Source organism: Eumetopias jubatus, unplaced genomic scaffold, assembly GCF_037043125.1.
Source record: "Eumetopias jubatus isolate StellerSeaLion01/CBP00866 unplaced genomic scaffold, mEumJub1_p1.0 scaffold_1, whole genome shotgun sequence".
Taxonomy (NCBI): domain Eukaryota; kingdom Metazoa; phylum Chordata; class Mammalia; order Carnivora; family Otariidae; genus Eumetopias; species Eumetopias jubatus.
This window is the reverse complement of record NW_028274807.1, coordinates 70,199,673-70,214,098: the sequence shown is the minus strand read 5'-3', so window position 1 is coordinate 70,214,098 and position 14,426 is coordinate 70,199,673. Positions and strand designations below refer to the sequence as shown.

The 14,426-nt window shown below is 46.4% G+C and overlaps 1 protein-coding gene across 1 annotated transcript in view; it reads left to right on the top strand.

Annotated features, from left to right (window-relative positions):
• Positions 1 to 367: 367 nt before the first annotated feature.
• Positions 368 to 14,426, top strand: part of MUC4 (mucin 4, cell surface associated) — a 52,417-nt gene continuing 38,358 nt past the window's right edge. The window contains exon 1 of the mRNA XM_028101083.2: positions 368 to 449. Within this exon, the coding sequence (XP_027956884.2) occupies positions 368 to 449 (82 nt within the window). The remainder of the gene's footprint in view (positions 450 to 14,426) is intronic.

Below are 14,426 nucleotides of genomic sequence, written 5' to 3'. Positions count from 1 at the left end.
CCAGGCAGAAGGGTGGTTCGCTCATTCCCAGTGTGCCCTGCTTTCTACCCCCACGTCCCGCTTCCACCCCTCCCCCTAACTGGCTCGGGCTGACCAGGGCAAAGCAATAGGTGTATCAGTGTTTTCTTTGTTTTTTTTCCTGATGGGGGAAAGAGGTGGAGATTGAGAAAAGAAAAGACGTGGCAAGGATGATTGGCACGGGGCCCCACCTTCTTTTGTCTTACTCCCTCAGTACTCTGGCCCCTCAGGGAAATCCACCTGTTTCAGGCCAGCAGCCCGTTGGGACAAGTTCACCTCTATTCCTCACACCGCTACTTCTGTGCTGAGGAGCTTCCCTGGGGGAGCCTGAGGGACTCTTTCTGGAGCCATGAGGGGGGCCCAGTGGGGAAGGGTCCCCTGGGTGTTCCTGAGCTGCTTATGTTCCTGCCTCCTTTGGCCGGCGGTCCCGGGTAAGTGAGGCAGCATTCCGGGGCAGGGGCAGGCTGACTTCAGGGAGCTGGGGCTGTCATGGAGAGAGGGAGGGAGAGAGGGGAGGAGAATGAGAGAGGGAGAGGGAGGGAGAGGGCAGAGAGAGAAGGGATGGGACAAGGTGGGGGAGAGGTGGGAGAACAAGAGAGAGGAAAGACGAGATAGAGACGGCGTGAAGCAGAGAGGTGCTTAGGGGGCATGACTGGCCTGGTTTGGGGAAACCCACGGTCAGGGGAACGGGGCTTTATTTTGTGGGGAGGAGGAGACAGACAGGTGGAACTGTAGAAAGAAGGAGAGGGAGTTGAGGAGAGAGGGTGATGAAGAAAACAGAAAAGCTGGGTGACAGGACCTGAAGGAGAACTGACGTGAAGATGCAGAGTCAGAGGAACAGACAAGTGAGAAACAGGTGAATCGAAGTGAGCGTGCACGAGAGAGAACGAGAGAGAGAGAGAGAGAGAGAATGGGGAAAAGGGGAAAGCGGAGGAGACACGCAGACCTGGAAGAAAGGGGCCGAGGAAGAGTTGACGCAGACTGGCTTAGAAACAGGTGGGGACCAGAGGGCAACTGAGGCGTCAAGCCGTTGGCTTCTTGCCTCTGACCTGGGGTTGAAAAGCCTCCTCTTGGGCTAATGTCCTCAGGGCAGGGCTCACAGACCTGGTGTTGGCCTTGGCCTCCGCCACACACCCCCACTTCTCTTCTATGAATGGGGCTGGTGTGGGGCTGGAAGCAAGGCCTGTTGGAGAAGTCTGCCCTCCATCCTGCAGTCCTCTGCCTTCCAAGCTGCCCCTCTCTGGCTCTAGGACGGGGTTTCATTCTGTATTTCTGGGTGTCTGCATCTTCTGAGAGGCTCTGGGGGCCAGGAGAGGATGAGGGGTCTGAAGCCCAAACCAAAGAAATAATCATATCTCTTTCCCCTCCTCGACAGGCCTAGGGAAGCTTTCAGCCAAGGGATTACTTCTTGGGAGTGGGTCAGAAGGAATATACTCTCTTAAAGATAGTAAGGGACCCAGTACTGGTGAACTGGAATGTTCTGCCTTCCGTGAAACGTGTAAGGGCTTGGCTAAGAGCAAATGAAGCAATTATCTCCCCAAATCTCCAGCCCCCGCACACACCCCCACCCCGACCCAACCTACTCCTCACATAGTAAGGAAATGGAGGCCAGAAGGAGCATCTAGAGCCTGCAGTGGCCAGCCACTTAGGAGTAAAAGAGAGGGGTGCAGAAGAAGGAGTGTCCATGGGAGTCATGACCGTAGGCAATGGGGACAAGGTGGCTTGCATTTAGGGGCCCTGGGGCCCAGACTTGGCTTTGGCGCTAACTGGTCTGGTCACTGTGTCCAGGTCCTCCTGTCCTTTCTCTGTCCGTGCCACGGGTCCCCTATATAAAGAGTGGGGTGGTGAATCGGCTCCCAAGTTCTTAAGTTTTGATATTTTGTGATATAAAGTCAACAGAAAAAGTGTTCAGTACTAACTCTGCACTTAGCCCTGTCTTAGGGTCCTCTTGCCTGGGAGGAGCCAGAGAGTTTGTGGAGAGGAGCCCAGAGGGCAAGAACTGGGGTGGGGGTGGGCAGGAAAAGCCATGGGGAACCACAGGGTGTGAGCAAGAGAAAGAGCAAAGGACCATGAAAGTGAGGGCCTGGAAGAAGTACAGAGCTGTCCTGGAGTGCTGGGGCCCATGCATTGTTGAGGAGACAAGATGGAGCTGGGCTTGGAAAGGAGGTGGGTGTGGGGTGGGAAGTGGCGCCCCAAGCATCAGACTGAGCATTCCGAGGACATGGCGGGAAAGACAGTCTCCACAGGACAGGTAGTTAGCCCCCCACATGTGCCCCAGGGATCTTCTGGGCAAGCAGAAACTGGTCAGTCTCCTTCCCTTGGATCGCTGAGGATGACTGATGGGTGACCTGCCCGACAGAAGCTAGAGCCCGTTTCCACACTTGCTGCCAGCATCCTCACCCAGGCGAAGCCCCTGCGCCCAGCTGGAGGGAAAGCCCTGGGGTTTCCATGAAGATGTTGCAGTGGTAAGGACTTCCTTAAGGAAAAGCCCTGGCTGTCAAAAGTCAAAGGGCAAAAGGAAGGTGGACAGAGGTGGGCTGGACAGGGAGCCAATGCAGTCAGAGGTGACTAGTGGCTCCCGGCGAGAATGACTCAGAAAGAAGCCTGGCACCCCTGATTCCAGGCCCCATGGCAAGGAAACTGGGTCAAAATCAAACTCAGTCTCCAATCCTATCAGTGTCCCGGTAATTAAGGGGCCGCTGCCCTGCCCGGGGCCACCACTGGGAGGTTACAGGCTGCCGCCAGCGCAGGCCAGAGGGGGCCGTGTCACAGAGGACCCCAGACGGCTGGGTCTCTTGCTCTCCCTCTCAGAGAACCCCCAGTCTGTCTGGGAAAGGCCTACCCAACATGCCCCCAAGGCCACAGGCCATCAGCACCCCCCCCCCACGCCCCGCCCCAGGAAACTCTTGCCGCACTTGGGGACACCCAAAAGGAGAGAATCCCTGCACAAGAGATCCTAATAAGAAAATAGATCAAATTTAGGCCTGTGGCTCAGCAAAATGTACAGCAAAGAGCAGGAACTTCAAGTCAGAAAACCTTGAGTGAATGTTGCCTTTTAGCTAGCCCAGGGGACATGAGAAGAGCCTCTTTAGCTTGGTGGCTGTATTGGCAGAATGAGTTACATGCGAAAGGACTAGTTCATAGGGTTGTGGTGAGGATAAAATGAGGTCGTCTCTGATATAAAGTAGAAGAGCCATAAAATCTCATTTGAGGGCGCCTGGGTGGCTCAGTCGGTTAAGCGACTGCCTTCGGCTCAGGTCATGATCCTGGAGTCCCGGGATCGTGTCCTGCATCGGGCTCCCTGCTCGGCGGGGAGTCGGCTTCTCCCTCTGACCCTCCCCCTTCTCATGTGCTCTCTCTCTCTCTCTCAAAATAAGTAAATAAAATCTTTAAAAAAAAATCTCATTTGAGAGAAGGGACTGCTCCCTTTTAGAGCTGGGGAGATTGGGGGCAAAGAGGGTGAAGCTGGGCATAGAATGGCCATCTCTGTCAGTACAGGCATTTTCATTCATCCAGGCATTCTCAAGCCCCGGCAAGGCCACCCCTACCTTCCTGTAGGCTTGCAAGGGCTGGCTTGGCTCATTTGGAATGTGGCTTATGGCCTGAGCTGCCCCTGAAGGCCAGTTCTGCCATTGGGCAGAGCCCCGCTAGAGCTGAGCCCACGGCTTCTTGAGGCCTCGCCCAGCGATCTCCTTCCCACCCTTGATTTCTGGGGCTCGGCTCCAGAGGCTGAGGCTGTCCTGGCCATGTCTGACGGACGAGAGATTTATGCCTTCGTGACCAGGAGAGGCCAAGAAGCAGTTGGCCTTCTATGGGCTCCAGCAAGTGGTTTTGCTGTCTATCGCCTCATTTTGTGGCACCCCTAAATGCTTCAGATAGGCCCCTACTGGGGCTCTCGGGGCCACTCCTTCAAAGGCCAAGACTGAAGACTTTATAGGCATCTCTCCTCCTACTTCCAAACGTTCTAGAATGTTCATCTTTCCTTCTACTGGGTTCAATTCATGGCAAGCAGATGCTTAGTCATCATTGTATGCCTATGGCCCAGCACAGCACTGAGGAGTGGAGTTGAAATGAACTCAACTTGTTGGCACTTCGTACAGGTCCAAATACTCAGCATCTTCCTTGAGACCCTGAAGAGGTCCCAGGAACTGGGTGTCTGTGCTTGCGCACGAGGCCTCTACAGTCATGGCCCTGCTCAAATAGAGGGCACTGGCTTACGCTGCAGGCAGCTCGGTGAGCATTTTTAAGGTCTGCATAGAAATCTACTCTCTACGTAAATGCCCGCAGTTAAAATGGAAACTTGAATCCCAAAAGGCCTGTTGCCGATGGGCTTTGGGGACTTCAGGGTAAGAAAGAGCTTGGAGTTATTCATTCACTTGTTGAACTTCTACTCATTCCAAGTACTCTAGCCACAAAGATGAATAAGTCATGCATGGTTCCTGCCTCCAAAGCTTTTTAAATGTCACACAGCCACTAAGTAGGGCAGCTGGGACTAGAATCCAAATTTCCTTACTCCTCATTTACTGGGTTTGCACTGCATAACAAAACCTTTTACAAATGAATCTCCAAACCAGTCAAGCCCATCAATGAGGACGGACTGAAGCAATCACAACCCCTGTTGAGATATTCATTCATTCGTTCATTCATTCATTCACTCATTCATCTGTTCATACATGTGTTAATTTGTATGAACAACTATTTAAGGAGTGCCCGACATTGTTCTAAGGCAGAACTGTGTGTACACAGTGAGAGATGGAACAGACAGAGCCCAGCCTCCTGGAGCGAAGATCTAGTATGCAGAAAGAAAGAAAATAATTACAGAAAAATACCCAACTACAAATGTGGTTCTATGTTGAACAAGTATTCTGATGAGAGCAAAAGAGGGAGACTTCATTTAGATTAGTAAGTCCAGGAAGGCCTCTCTGACCAAGTGCTGCCCTCTGAGCTGAGACAAGAAGGAGGAGTAGTGAGCCAGGTGGAGGCAGGGGAGGGAAGGAGCACCAGCCAGGCGGGGGAAGACAGGCAGAGGCAGGAGAGAGCTTGACAGGGAAGGACTTGAAAGAGGTAGGCCTGTCTAGATCACGCAGGGCCTTATAAACCGTGGAAGGGATTACGGGTTTTAAGGAACTAGAATGGGCAGACAGTGAGGGGCTTCAGGTAGAGGAGTGCCATAGTCAGATTTGAAATTTGGCATGATTACTCTGGATATAGTAGAGGAAAGTGGATTGGAAGTAGACAAGGGTGAAATGGGAGACCGGTTAGTTGTTGGCGGCAGGAGTCCAGGCAGAAGGTTCTATGGCTTGCCCGATGATGGCCGTGGAGATCTGGGACGGGAACGGACAAGTGAAAACAGGAGCCAGTCACAAGGACTGCTGCCTTCACCAGGATATCAGACCTTTGTAATGGCCAAGATAACAGGCAGCACAAAGTGCCATTTATTGAGCTTAGGTACTGAGCTAAGCATTTTGCACGCAGCACACACATTGTTATTACTGTTATCTACCACCATCCCACTTCTACAGATAAGTACCTCAAGCCTCAGAGAGGTCAAGTAACTTGTCCAAGTCACACAGTGAATGTTGGTCAGTTTGACTCTAGAACCCACACTTTTAACCATTCCATGGCCTTGTCAGATTCTGCTGTTCATTGTCCATCTCGGGCTCAGAAAGAACCTAGTTAGGGGGGTCAGAAACACTGTGTCTGTGAGGAATTACGGCTAAAACAACCAAGCAACCACTAAATCACAGTAGTTACTACAATTTTGCTTTCTTGCTTCAGTTCCTTCTTCCCCGAGTCAAAGACTGGCCAGCCTGTGTTTTGAGGGAACTGAGGTATCGAAAAAGCCACCGGCATCATTATAGCTTCTTCAAGTATCTCCTTCCTTTTCCTCATTAGTAAATGGAGCCACCTCCTTTGAGCTGATCACAAACATTTAGGTCAATCACACTGTGGAAAAAAATTAAGAATCTGCCCTTCACAGTTGGCTCCTAGGCAAGAACTTTATCTTTCCTTTCCAACTATACCCGCTGAAGTCACATCACAAACAATGCCTTGGTGAAGAAACTAGGCGTTTCTTCACCATGGATACCATCACAGGTCATTTGACTGAACTTCTGCCAGCATCTATGTAGCAGCACCAAGATTACCCTGGTGAAAACCCCAGAAGCTCCAGAACCTAGCCAAGAAGTGTCAAGATCCAGCTTCCACCAGATGCTCACAAGCACAGCTCCAACTTTCTTTTCCCCACCCCTTCCTCTCCTCAGAAGTTCGATCTCCAGCCTCCACCATTTGGTTTTGGAGCTCATCTCTCCCTGGCTCCCATCTGAGGCAGACACACCCTCCTAGCCTAGGGTTGCCCTCAGGAGTTTGACCACCTTCTGCTGCGGTGGTGGTCATACCTCCCAGGCTGCAGCCGTTGTATTGGCCTCCTCCTGGCCCTGGGACTACTGTGACAGTGACAGGAGAAACAGGTGCAACCTCACACTCTCTCCAAACCTCAGCTGAAGGAACCAAAGACCAGAGGATGGGGACACATGAATTTATTTATTCAACAGATATCTACGAAGCGATCCCTGTATGCCAGCCACCATTCTAAGTGCTGAAGATATCACAAGATCAGTAATCCTAAGGACATTCTAAGTTAGTGACTTTCCTCATCTTGAATTCTAGGAACAATGGAGGAAAAATACCCAACAGACACAATACTAGTCACAGTTCCTGTTTCCTCTAAGATGAAAGTAGAAACACAAACCATAGCTACCACCTCCATTGTCACCTGTCACAGTCCCTACAGCCATGGCTCCAACAGCCATTGTATTTATCATCTCGCACCAACATGAGGTCCCTAAGGGGCAGCTTTGGGAGCTTGCCAGCTCCCAAACCCTGACCACAGAGGGGCAGAAGCCTGAAATCACCCACAGCCCAGGAACTGCTCAGAAATCTCATTCTTTGGTCACCAAGAATTTCTGAGGGAACAGCAGTCTTCAATCCTGAGAAGCACAGACCCAGCTGTGTGTGAACAACAGTTTCCATGACCTAGTTCTTCTTCTGTGAGCGGGGCTGAGGCAGCACCCAAAACCTAGTTACTACCATGAGGATGAGAGCTGTGCCAATTCTGAGGCTGACACACACACAGATGGCCCTTGGGACTCCCAAATAGGGAGGCAAGACAGGTAGTCCTGCCTCCCTCTGCCAAACTCTTTATACCTTTCAGGGCACCTGCTGCCTATCCATGAGTCCATTTCCTCACAGTGCTTCCTTAGCTCTCTACTGCCCCAGGCACAGCCTGGCAAAGGCCCCACCAATCAGGAAACAGCAGAAAAGCAAAACTTGGTGGGTGATATGGCTTATGGCTTCCTCACCTCTAATTCCAGGAATAACTCAAGACAAACAGACCAGGCACTAAGAATAAACCTCTGTCCACAATGCACACACGTAAGACATAGGCTCTGTTTCTCTTCAAGGAGTGATTCACCACGCTGTGGGAATGTTATCTCCCACCAGCATCACCACTGCGGCCACCACTCCTTCAGCTGAGTCAACAACACACCCATCACCTCCTCATACCTGTGGCGTTACCAGAGGGCCACAAAAGAGAAACGATGCCTATCAACACCATCAACCTCTGCCATCCCTGTAGCCCCCAGAGGACTCAGACAAGTGTTAGATATACCTCCTACCAGATCCAACTTAATAACTGCCTTGATGAGAGCTCTCTCACTGCAGGGGTAGCCAAGAAACCCATGGAAGGTTCCAGGTCTCTGAGGGTGGAACGCCCCTGGTGCCCTCACTGGCCCTTGATGCAGGCTCCTCCCCTGAGAAAACTTCTTTTAAACTATCCATTTTAGACAATATCATACTTGTGTCTTCGGACAGTCTTGCCACCCCAAGGGGTCAACAACCGTTTTAACTCACTGACATCATCACAGAAAAGGAGACACGAGGAAAATTGGCAGAAATAGCCCAGTGTCACATCATTTGCCCCTGAAAATGTGCTGAACTGCTCCCAGGGCTCAGAACACTCAGCTTGTGGCAGACTAAGAACTCAGGGAAAGTTAATCACCTTTTCTCCATCCCTTACTTCAGCTCTCCAGAGGAAGGGTTAGAAGAGCCCAAACTGTGGAGAAGCTGTGCCCTCAGTGACAGTCCCACAGCTGAACAACACTCACAATTTCCAAGCCTTGACTCTTACCTGTGAGCCCCCACCCTGTCACTTACAAGGCATGTAGTGTTGGGCAAGTCACTCAGCCTCTCCAAATATCAGTTTCCTCATCTGTGAAATGGGGGTACTATTAACTAAAAGAAGCTATAAAGCCCTACACAAATATGCAGTATCAACATTTTTATTATTTATAGTCAAAATGTACCTAGTGAGAGAAGTACAAAAGAAATCCCTATTCCCAACTATATGGACCAATTAACCACAGGTCAGTTGACATTCAAGAACTCCAAGAGGAGAAAATGTCTCTGACAGAAACATCTTGGTAATGGGCATTCCTTACAGAAACCACTCTGCAGTATAGACAGACCTATGGACAAGACTACTGAACACTCTTCTCAACCGCAGGATCATCCAGAACCAAATGGCCTCCCTCTAAGGACACATGCTTCAGGACCCTGATTTCCTTACCACAGTTGTGAGAGGATGACAGGAACAATTCCAGTCACCAGCCTCCATGACCCTGATAAGACAACTAGACCCATGCCCTCAGGATCCAAGCAGCTGCCTTCCAGGGAGGGCAATACAGGCATTCTCTCAAAGATCCCTGCTAAGGAGTTGAGAGACTCTTCTTTGCGGTTCCCATAGCTGAAGATCGAGCCAGCAGTGGGGCAAGGTGGGGAGTAGAGCAATCAGGAGGAGCAGTTAGAGGCTGCTGCATTGGTCAGAGTAATGAGTGTAACACAGCAGAGTGAACCTAGAGACCATGATGGGAGTGATAATTTGGAGGAATAATAGTTGGTGCCAAATTGTGATGTTGGGGACAAGGAAGACAAAGGAATCAAAGATGACTCAGGGAGTTTCTGTCCTGAGTACCTGGGGGACTGATGTTACTATTAACATAGGAAGATAGAAAAGCAGTCTGAGGAAAAGTTTGGCTTGGACATGTTGCATTTGACAGGACAGCCAGGGAATCACTGAAAGGTGAGTCTGGAAAAATGGGTGCGAAGCCAGGGTAGAGTTATAGATTTGTAAGGTGTCAAAGTAGATGTAGTCTAGTCAGAAAGAAAGTGTAGAAAGAAAGGGAAGTGTTGGAGATGACACCTAGAAGACTGACTTCATCTGGAAGCTGAGAAGAGAAGAGAAATGGCCCAAGGAGCAGAAGGACTGGGGAGCATATTGGATGAGCAGAACCATTCAGTTTAAGGAGGGCAATGCTGTGCAGGTATTAAGGAGACACTGGCTGAGGAGAATCGTGATGTGGATGCTCAATAAATACTTGTTGACCGGATGCATGGATGGCGCCAGATTTCACAGAGACTAACAGGAACTGAAGAGAATTGGTTTTGGTGATTAGGAAGGAGGGGTTTTTTGGGTAACTTTTCAGGAAAGCGTTTTTGGTGAGGTGACTGGGGTGGAGAGTATGGACCTGACTTTTCTCGTGGGTGAAACAAAAGATAGGGGATAAGAAGAACTCAAGACGGATGGAAGACTTATTTTAGGTCAAGAAAGACTTAAACACATTTGTTAGCAGAAGGGAAGGAAACTCTCAGACAGAGAGAGGTGATGGGCTAAGTCACCTGAGGAGCAGACAGGGCACCGGGTGTCTCTGTGTGTGTAGGCTTTGGTAGAGATTCAGCCCGTCTTCTGGGGGCAGGATGAGGGACCTGGAGAAGGCAGAGACATTTCCTGGTGGAGAGGGTTCTGGGACATAGGAGATCAAGTTAGATGGTCTTTTCAGTGAAGTAGAAGATGGATTGTCATAGAGAAAGGAGGGAGAGGAGAAGAGAGGAAAAAGCTGTTTCTCTCAAATATCAACTCTTTACATTCAAATCCCTAGCTCTCAGCTCTGCAAATACGTTACGTATTCGGCCAGGTCGAGAACGACAGGCTTCAGTTGTCTAACAGTCTGATAGCTGCTGAAGAGCTGGGCTTGCCTGCTGGCAAAAGACAAGGTCTGTTCATTCCAGCAAAATTTGAGCACCAAGAATAAGGCTGGGAATATTCTTGAGAATCAAGCTTGATCAAGCCCTGAAATTTCAGTGCCTTACCACTTCAGTAAGGTGGTTTTAGCTTACAAAAAAAAAAAAAAAATCTTAAGAGCAGATACTATCATTTTATTTTAAGGGTGGTGTTCCTTAAAACGTGGTCCATAGATCACAGGTATCAAAATCATCCTGCGCGTGTGTTAAAGGCGGATTCCTGGACCCCACCCCATGTAGGGAATCAGACTCTGGTGGTGGGCCCCAGAATCCATTTCTTCAAGTTCCCCCAGGGATTTGGATGCACTCTATCTTCTGAGAACCACTTTCTACCAAGAAGAACTCCTCTAAGACTCTCCCCCTTACCAGGATTTCCTCCGGAGGAATAACCCACTGGAGGTTAGCAAAGTGTTTTTCGAAATTGCTGACTAATCCATTGAAGGAGTGGCTTAAGATTTATTGTTTAAATGGTGGTGAAAGATATATTGATATAACTAATGCTAATCTCTTCCTCTTAACGACGAGCCCAACAGATTTAGAGACTTGTTAAGACTGCACCTACTCCCCTACAGGATAAAATGGAGTTATCAACCTGAAGGGGCTCACTTGCTTTCCTATTTACTGGTGCAGGAGATTCTAGTCAACTCAGCCCCGGACTGGCAAGCCTTTTAAACAAAGATTCAAAAGGAGGACACAGCCCTGTTTGACAAGATTTAAAATCGGTATTACCAAATACAAATGTTTTCCAAAGGGAGAGAGTAGGGGCACCTGGGTGGCTTAGTCGGTTACTCGGCTGCCTAGGGCTCAGGTCATGATCTCCGTGTCCTCAGCAGGGAGTCTCCTCGCGCCTCCCCTTTCCTTCCCCATGCTCACGCTCTCTCTCTCAAATAAATAAATAAAAATCTTTAAAAAAAACACCACATAGGGTCGAGAGTATTGGGAAACAGGTATTCTCTCATATACTGCTAATGGGACTGTAAATTAGCATGACTTCTCTGTCAAGAAATTTGGTGGTATGAATTAATGACATGAAAGTTGTTATAACAGCATTAACCAGTATGTCCATTTACAGCAATTTATGTTAAGGAGATGAGCTGAAATAATGAAAACAAAACAAAATATTATACACAAAGATAGTCATCAAAGGCTTTATTTATGATAGCAACACATTGGAAACCACCTAAGTGCCCACCAGTGAGTATATTAGGGGCTGTCCCTATGATGGAATATTATTTAATGTATAAAGGCAACATCCAATGTTCCATAGGGGCATGGAGACACACACACACACACACACACACACACACACACAAACACACACACTCTTATCACACAGACGTATGAGCGACACATGGAACAAGCATTAAGTGAGGTTTATCAGGGAAAAACTTACAAGCAAAGAACCAGTAGCGTGTACGTGATCCCTGACTCTCATTATCTCCAGAGGGGTGGTAAGAGCTAACTCAGCACACTGAATTAAGTGCTCTAGGAGAGACACCTTGCCCCCATGCTGCACCATTTGCAGGAAAATGGAAATGGGAATGGTACGATGAAAAGTTTTTGTGGAGGGAATGACTTAGTTGGGAAAAGGGGCCTCCAGAGCTCAGCAAGGGAACTTTGCCTACAACACCCAAGATCTTGCTGTTGGGCTTAGCTGACTCAGTCCCCCTACCCCTCAGCCAGCACTGCCTTGCCTCCAGAAGGGAGAAGAGAAGGAACTACCACCCAAGGCATAAAAGATTTGTCTCCTCAGGCTATGTTTAGAAAGAATAATACACAAAGAGATGCTCATAATATCAGATAAAGTTTTAAAAAATGGATGCAAAATTATATATGCTGGGTAAGTTAAACTATATATTTATTTAAAAGAAAAAAATGCTGGAAGGACACACAATAATGTGGTTGTCTATTTCTTAAATTCCACATATGAGTGAAATCATGATCATTGTCTTTCTCTGATTGACTTATTCCGCTTAGCATAATACCCTCTAGTTCTATCCACGTCATTGCAAATGGCAAGATATCATTTTTTTGATGGCTGAGTAATATTCCATTCTATAACAGAGGATCATAGGGGAAAGGAGGGAAAAATAAAATAAGATAAAATCAGAGAGGGAGACAAACCATAACAGACTCTTAACTATAGGAAACAGACTGGAGGGGTGGAGGGTGGGGAAATGGGGTAAACGGGTGATGGGCATTAAGGAGGGCACTTGATATTAATGAGCACTGGGTGTTATATGCAGTTGATGAATTACTGAACTCTGCCTCTGAAACTAATAATGCACTATATGTTAATTAATTGAATTTAAGTAAATAAAAATAAAATAATAAAATAATGTGGTTGTCTGGGTAGTGACATTACGGGGTATGGATCTTTTAATTATCTCTATTTTGCAAATTTAAAATGATGAGTAGATCTTCTTTAATATATTGCAGTGAAGTGGTATAACTTTGTCCACAAAGATTAAGCACATCTTTTGTTAGATTTAGTCTTGAATATTTTATATTTGTCATTATCATAAATACTATCATTTAAAAATGTTTTCTTTTGCTGATGTATGGGAATACAGTTATTTTTACATTTTTGACCATATATGTAGAACTTTGCTAATAATTTGAAATTGGGGGGGCTTTACATGTAAACAATTATATCATCTGCAAATGATCACAGGGTGTTTCTTCCTTTCCATACCAAAAAGAACTTCTCTATACCTTCATATTCTTGTTTATTTTTATTTTTTTGTCTGGCTAGACCTCCAGCATAGTGTCAAATAGAAGTAGTCGACATGGACTCATTCCAAATTTTAAAGAAAATATTTCCAATATTTTATCTTCAAGTATGACGTTTAATAATGGTTTTTTATTGACATCATTTGTCAGATTAAGAGTTAACATTTATTTTTAGTTTGCTAGGAGTTTTAACAGGAATGAGTGTTGAATTTGGTCATATGCTTTTCCTGCAACTGTTGTGATGATTTTGTCTTCCCTTCCATTCTGTTTATACGGTGACTTATATTAATTTCATATTTTTGTACTTCTAGCTTAAACCCAGCTTGATCATGATGAATTTTTTTTTAATAAATCCAATGTTGAACTTGGCTTGCTAATATTTTGTTTTGGACATTTCCATCTATATTATTGATCTATACTTTTCCTTTCTTACACTGTCTGTATTTGGTTTTGGTATTAAAGTTACAACAACCTTGCAAAATTAGTTGTAGGGCATTCCCTCTTCTACTAAGCTCTGGAAGAGTTTGTATAAAATTGGAATTATCTAATTGCCTATAATATAATCTTGACCTACATTTTGTGAGAGGTGGGTTTATTTTATCACTGCTAATTCAATTTAAAATAGTGTATATCAGGTTTCTATTTTTTCTCAATTCATCTTATTTTTTAATTATGGTAAAATACACATTTTAAGTATACAACCCTATGACGTTAAATATACTCATAATGTTTTGCTATTGTCACCACAACACATCTCCAGAACACTTTTTCATCTGTAAAACTGAAACTTTATACCCATTAAACAATAACTCCTTATTTCTTTTTTTCCTCCCAGCCTCTGGCAACCACCATTGTACTTTCTGTCTCTATGATTTTGACTATTCTAAGTGGTTCATGTAAGTGGAGTTTGTACAATATTTGTCTTTTTGTGACTGGCTTATTTCACTGAGCATAATGTCCTCAATATTCAGTCATGCTGTAGCATATGTCGGAATTGTGTTCCTTCTTTGAGGCTGAATCACGTTCCAGTGTATGTATTTTCCACATTTTGCTTGTCCATTCAATGGACACTTAGCAATGAACACTTGGGTTTCTTTCATGTTTTAGCTGTTGTAAATAATGCTGCTGTGAACATAGGTTACAAGTACCTCTTCAAGGGCCTGACTTCGTTCTTTTGCAGCTGGATACCCAGTTTTCCCAGCACTGTTTATTTAAAAACAAACTGTCCTTTTTTCATTGAATAGTCTGGTTTCCTTGTAAAAAATCATTTGACAATATATGCAAGGGTTTATTTCTGGGTCTCTATTCTATTTCACTGATCTGTAAGTCTGTCTTTATGCCAGTACCACAGTGTTTTGATTACTGTAGATTTGTAGTAAGTTTTGAAATCAGAAGTGTGAGCCCTCCAGCTTTGTTCTTCTTTTTCATTATTGCTTTGGCTGTTTGGGGTCCTTTGAGATTCCACATGAATTTTAGGATGAGTTTTTCTATTTCTGCAAAAAATATCATTGGGATTTTGACAGGGATGGCTGCAT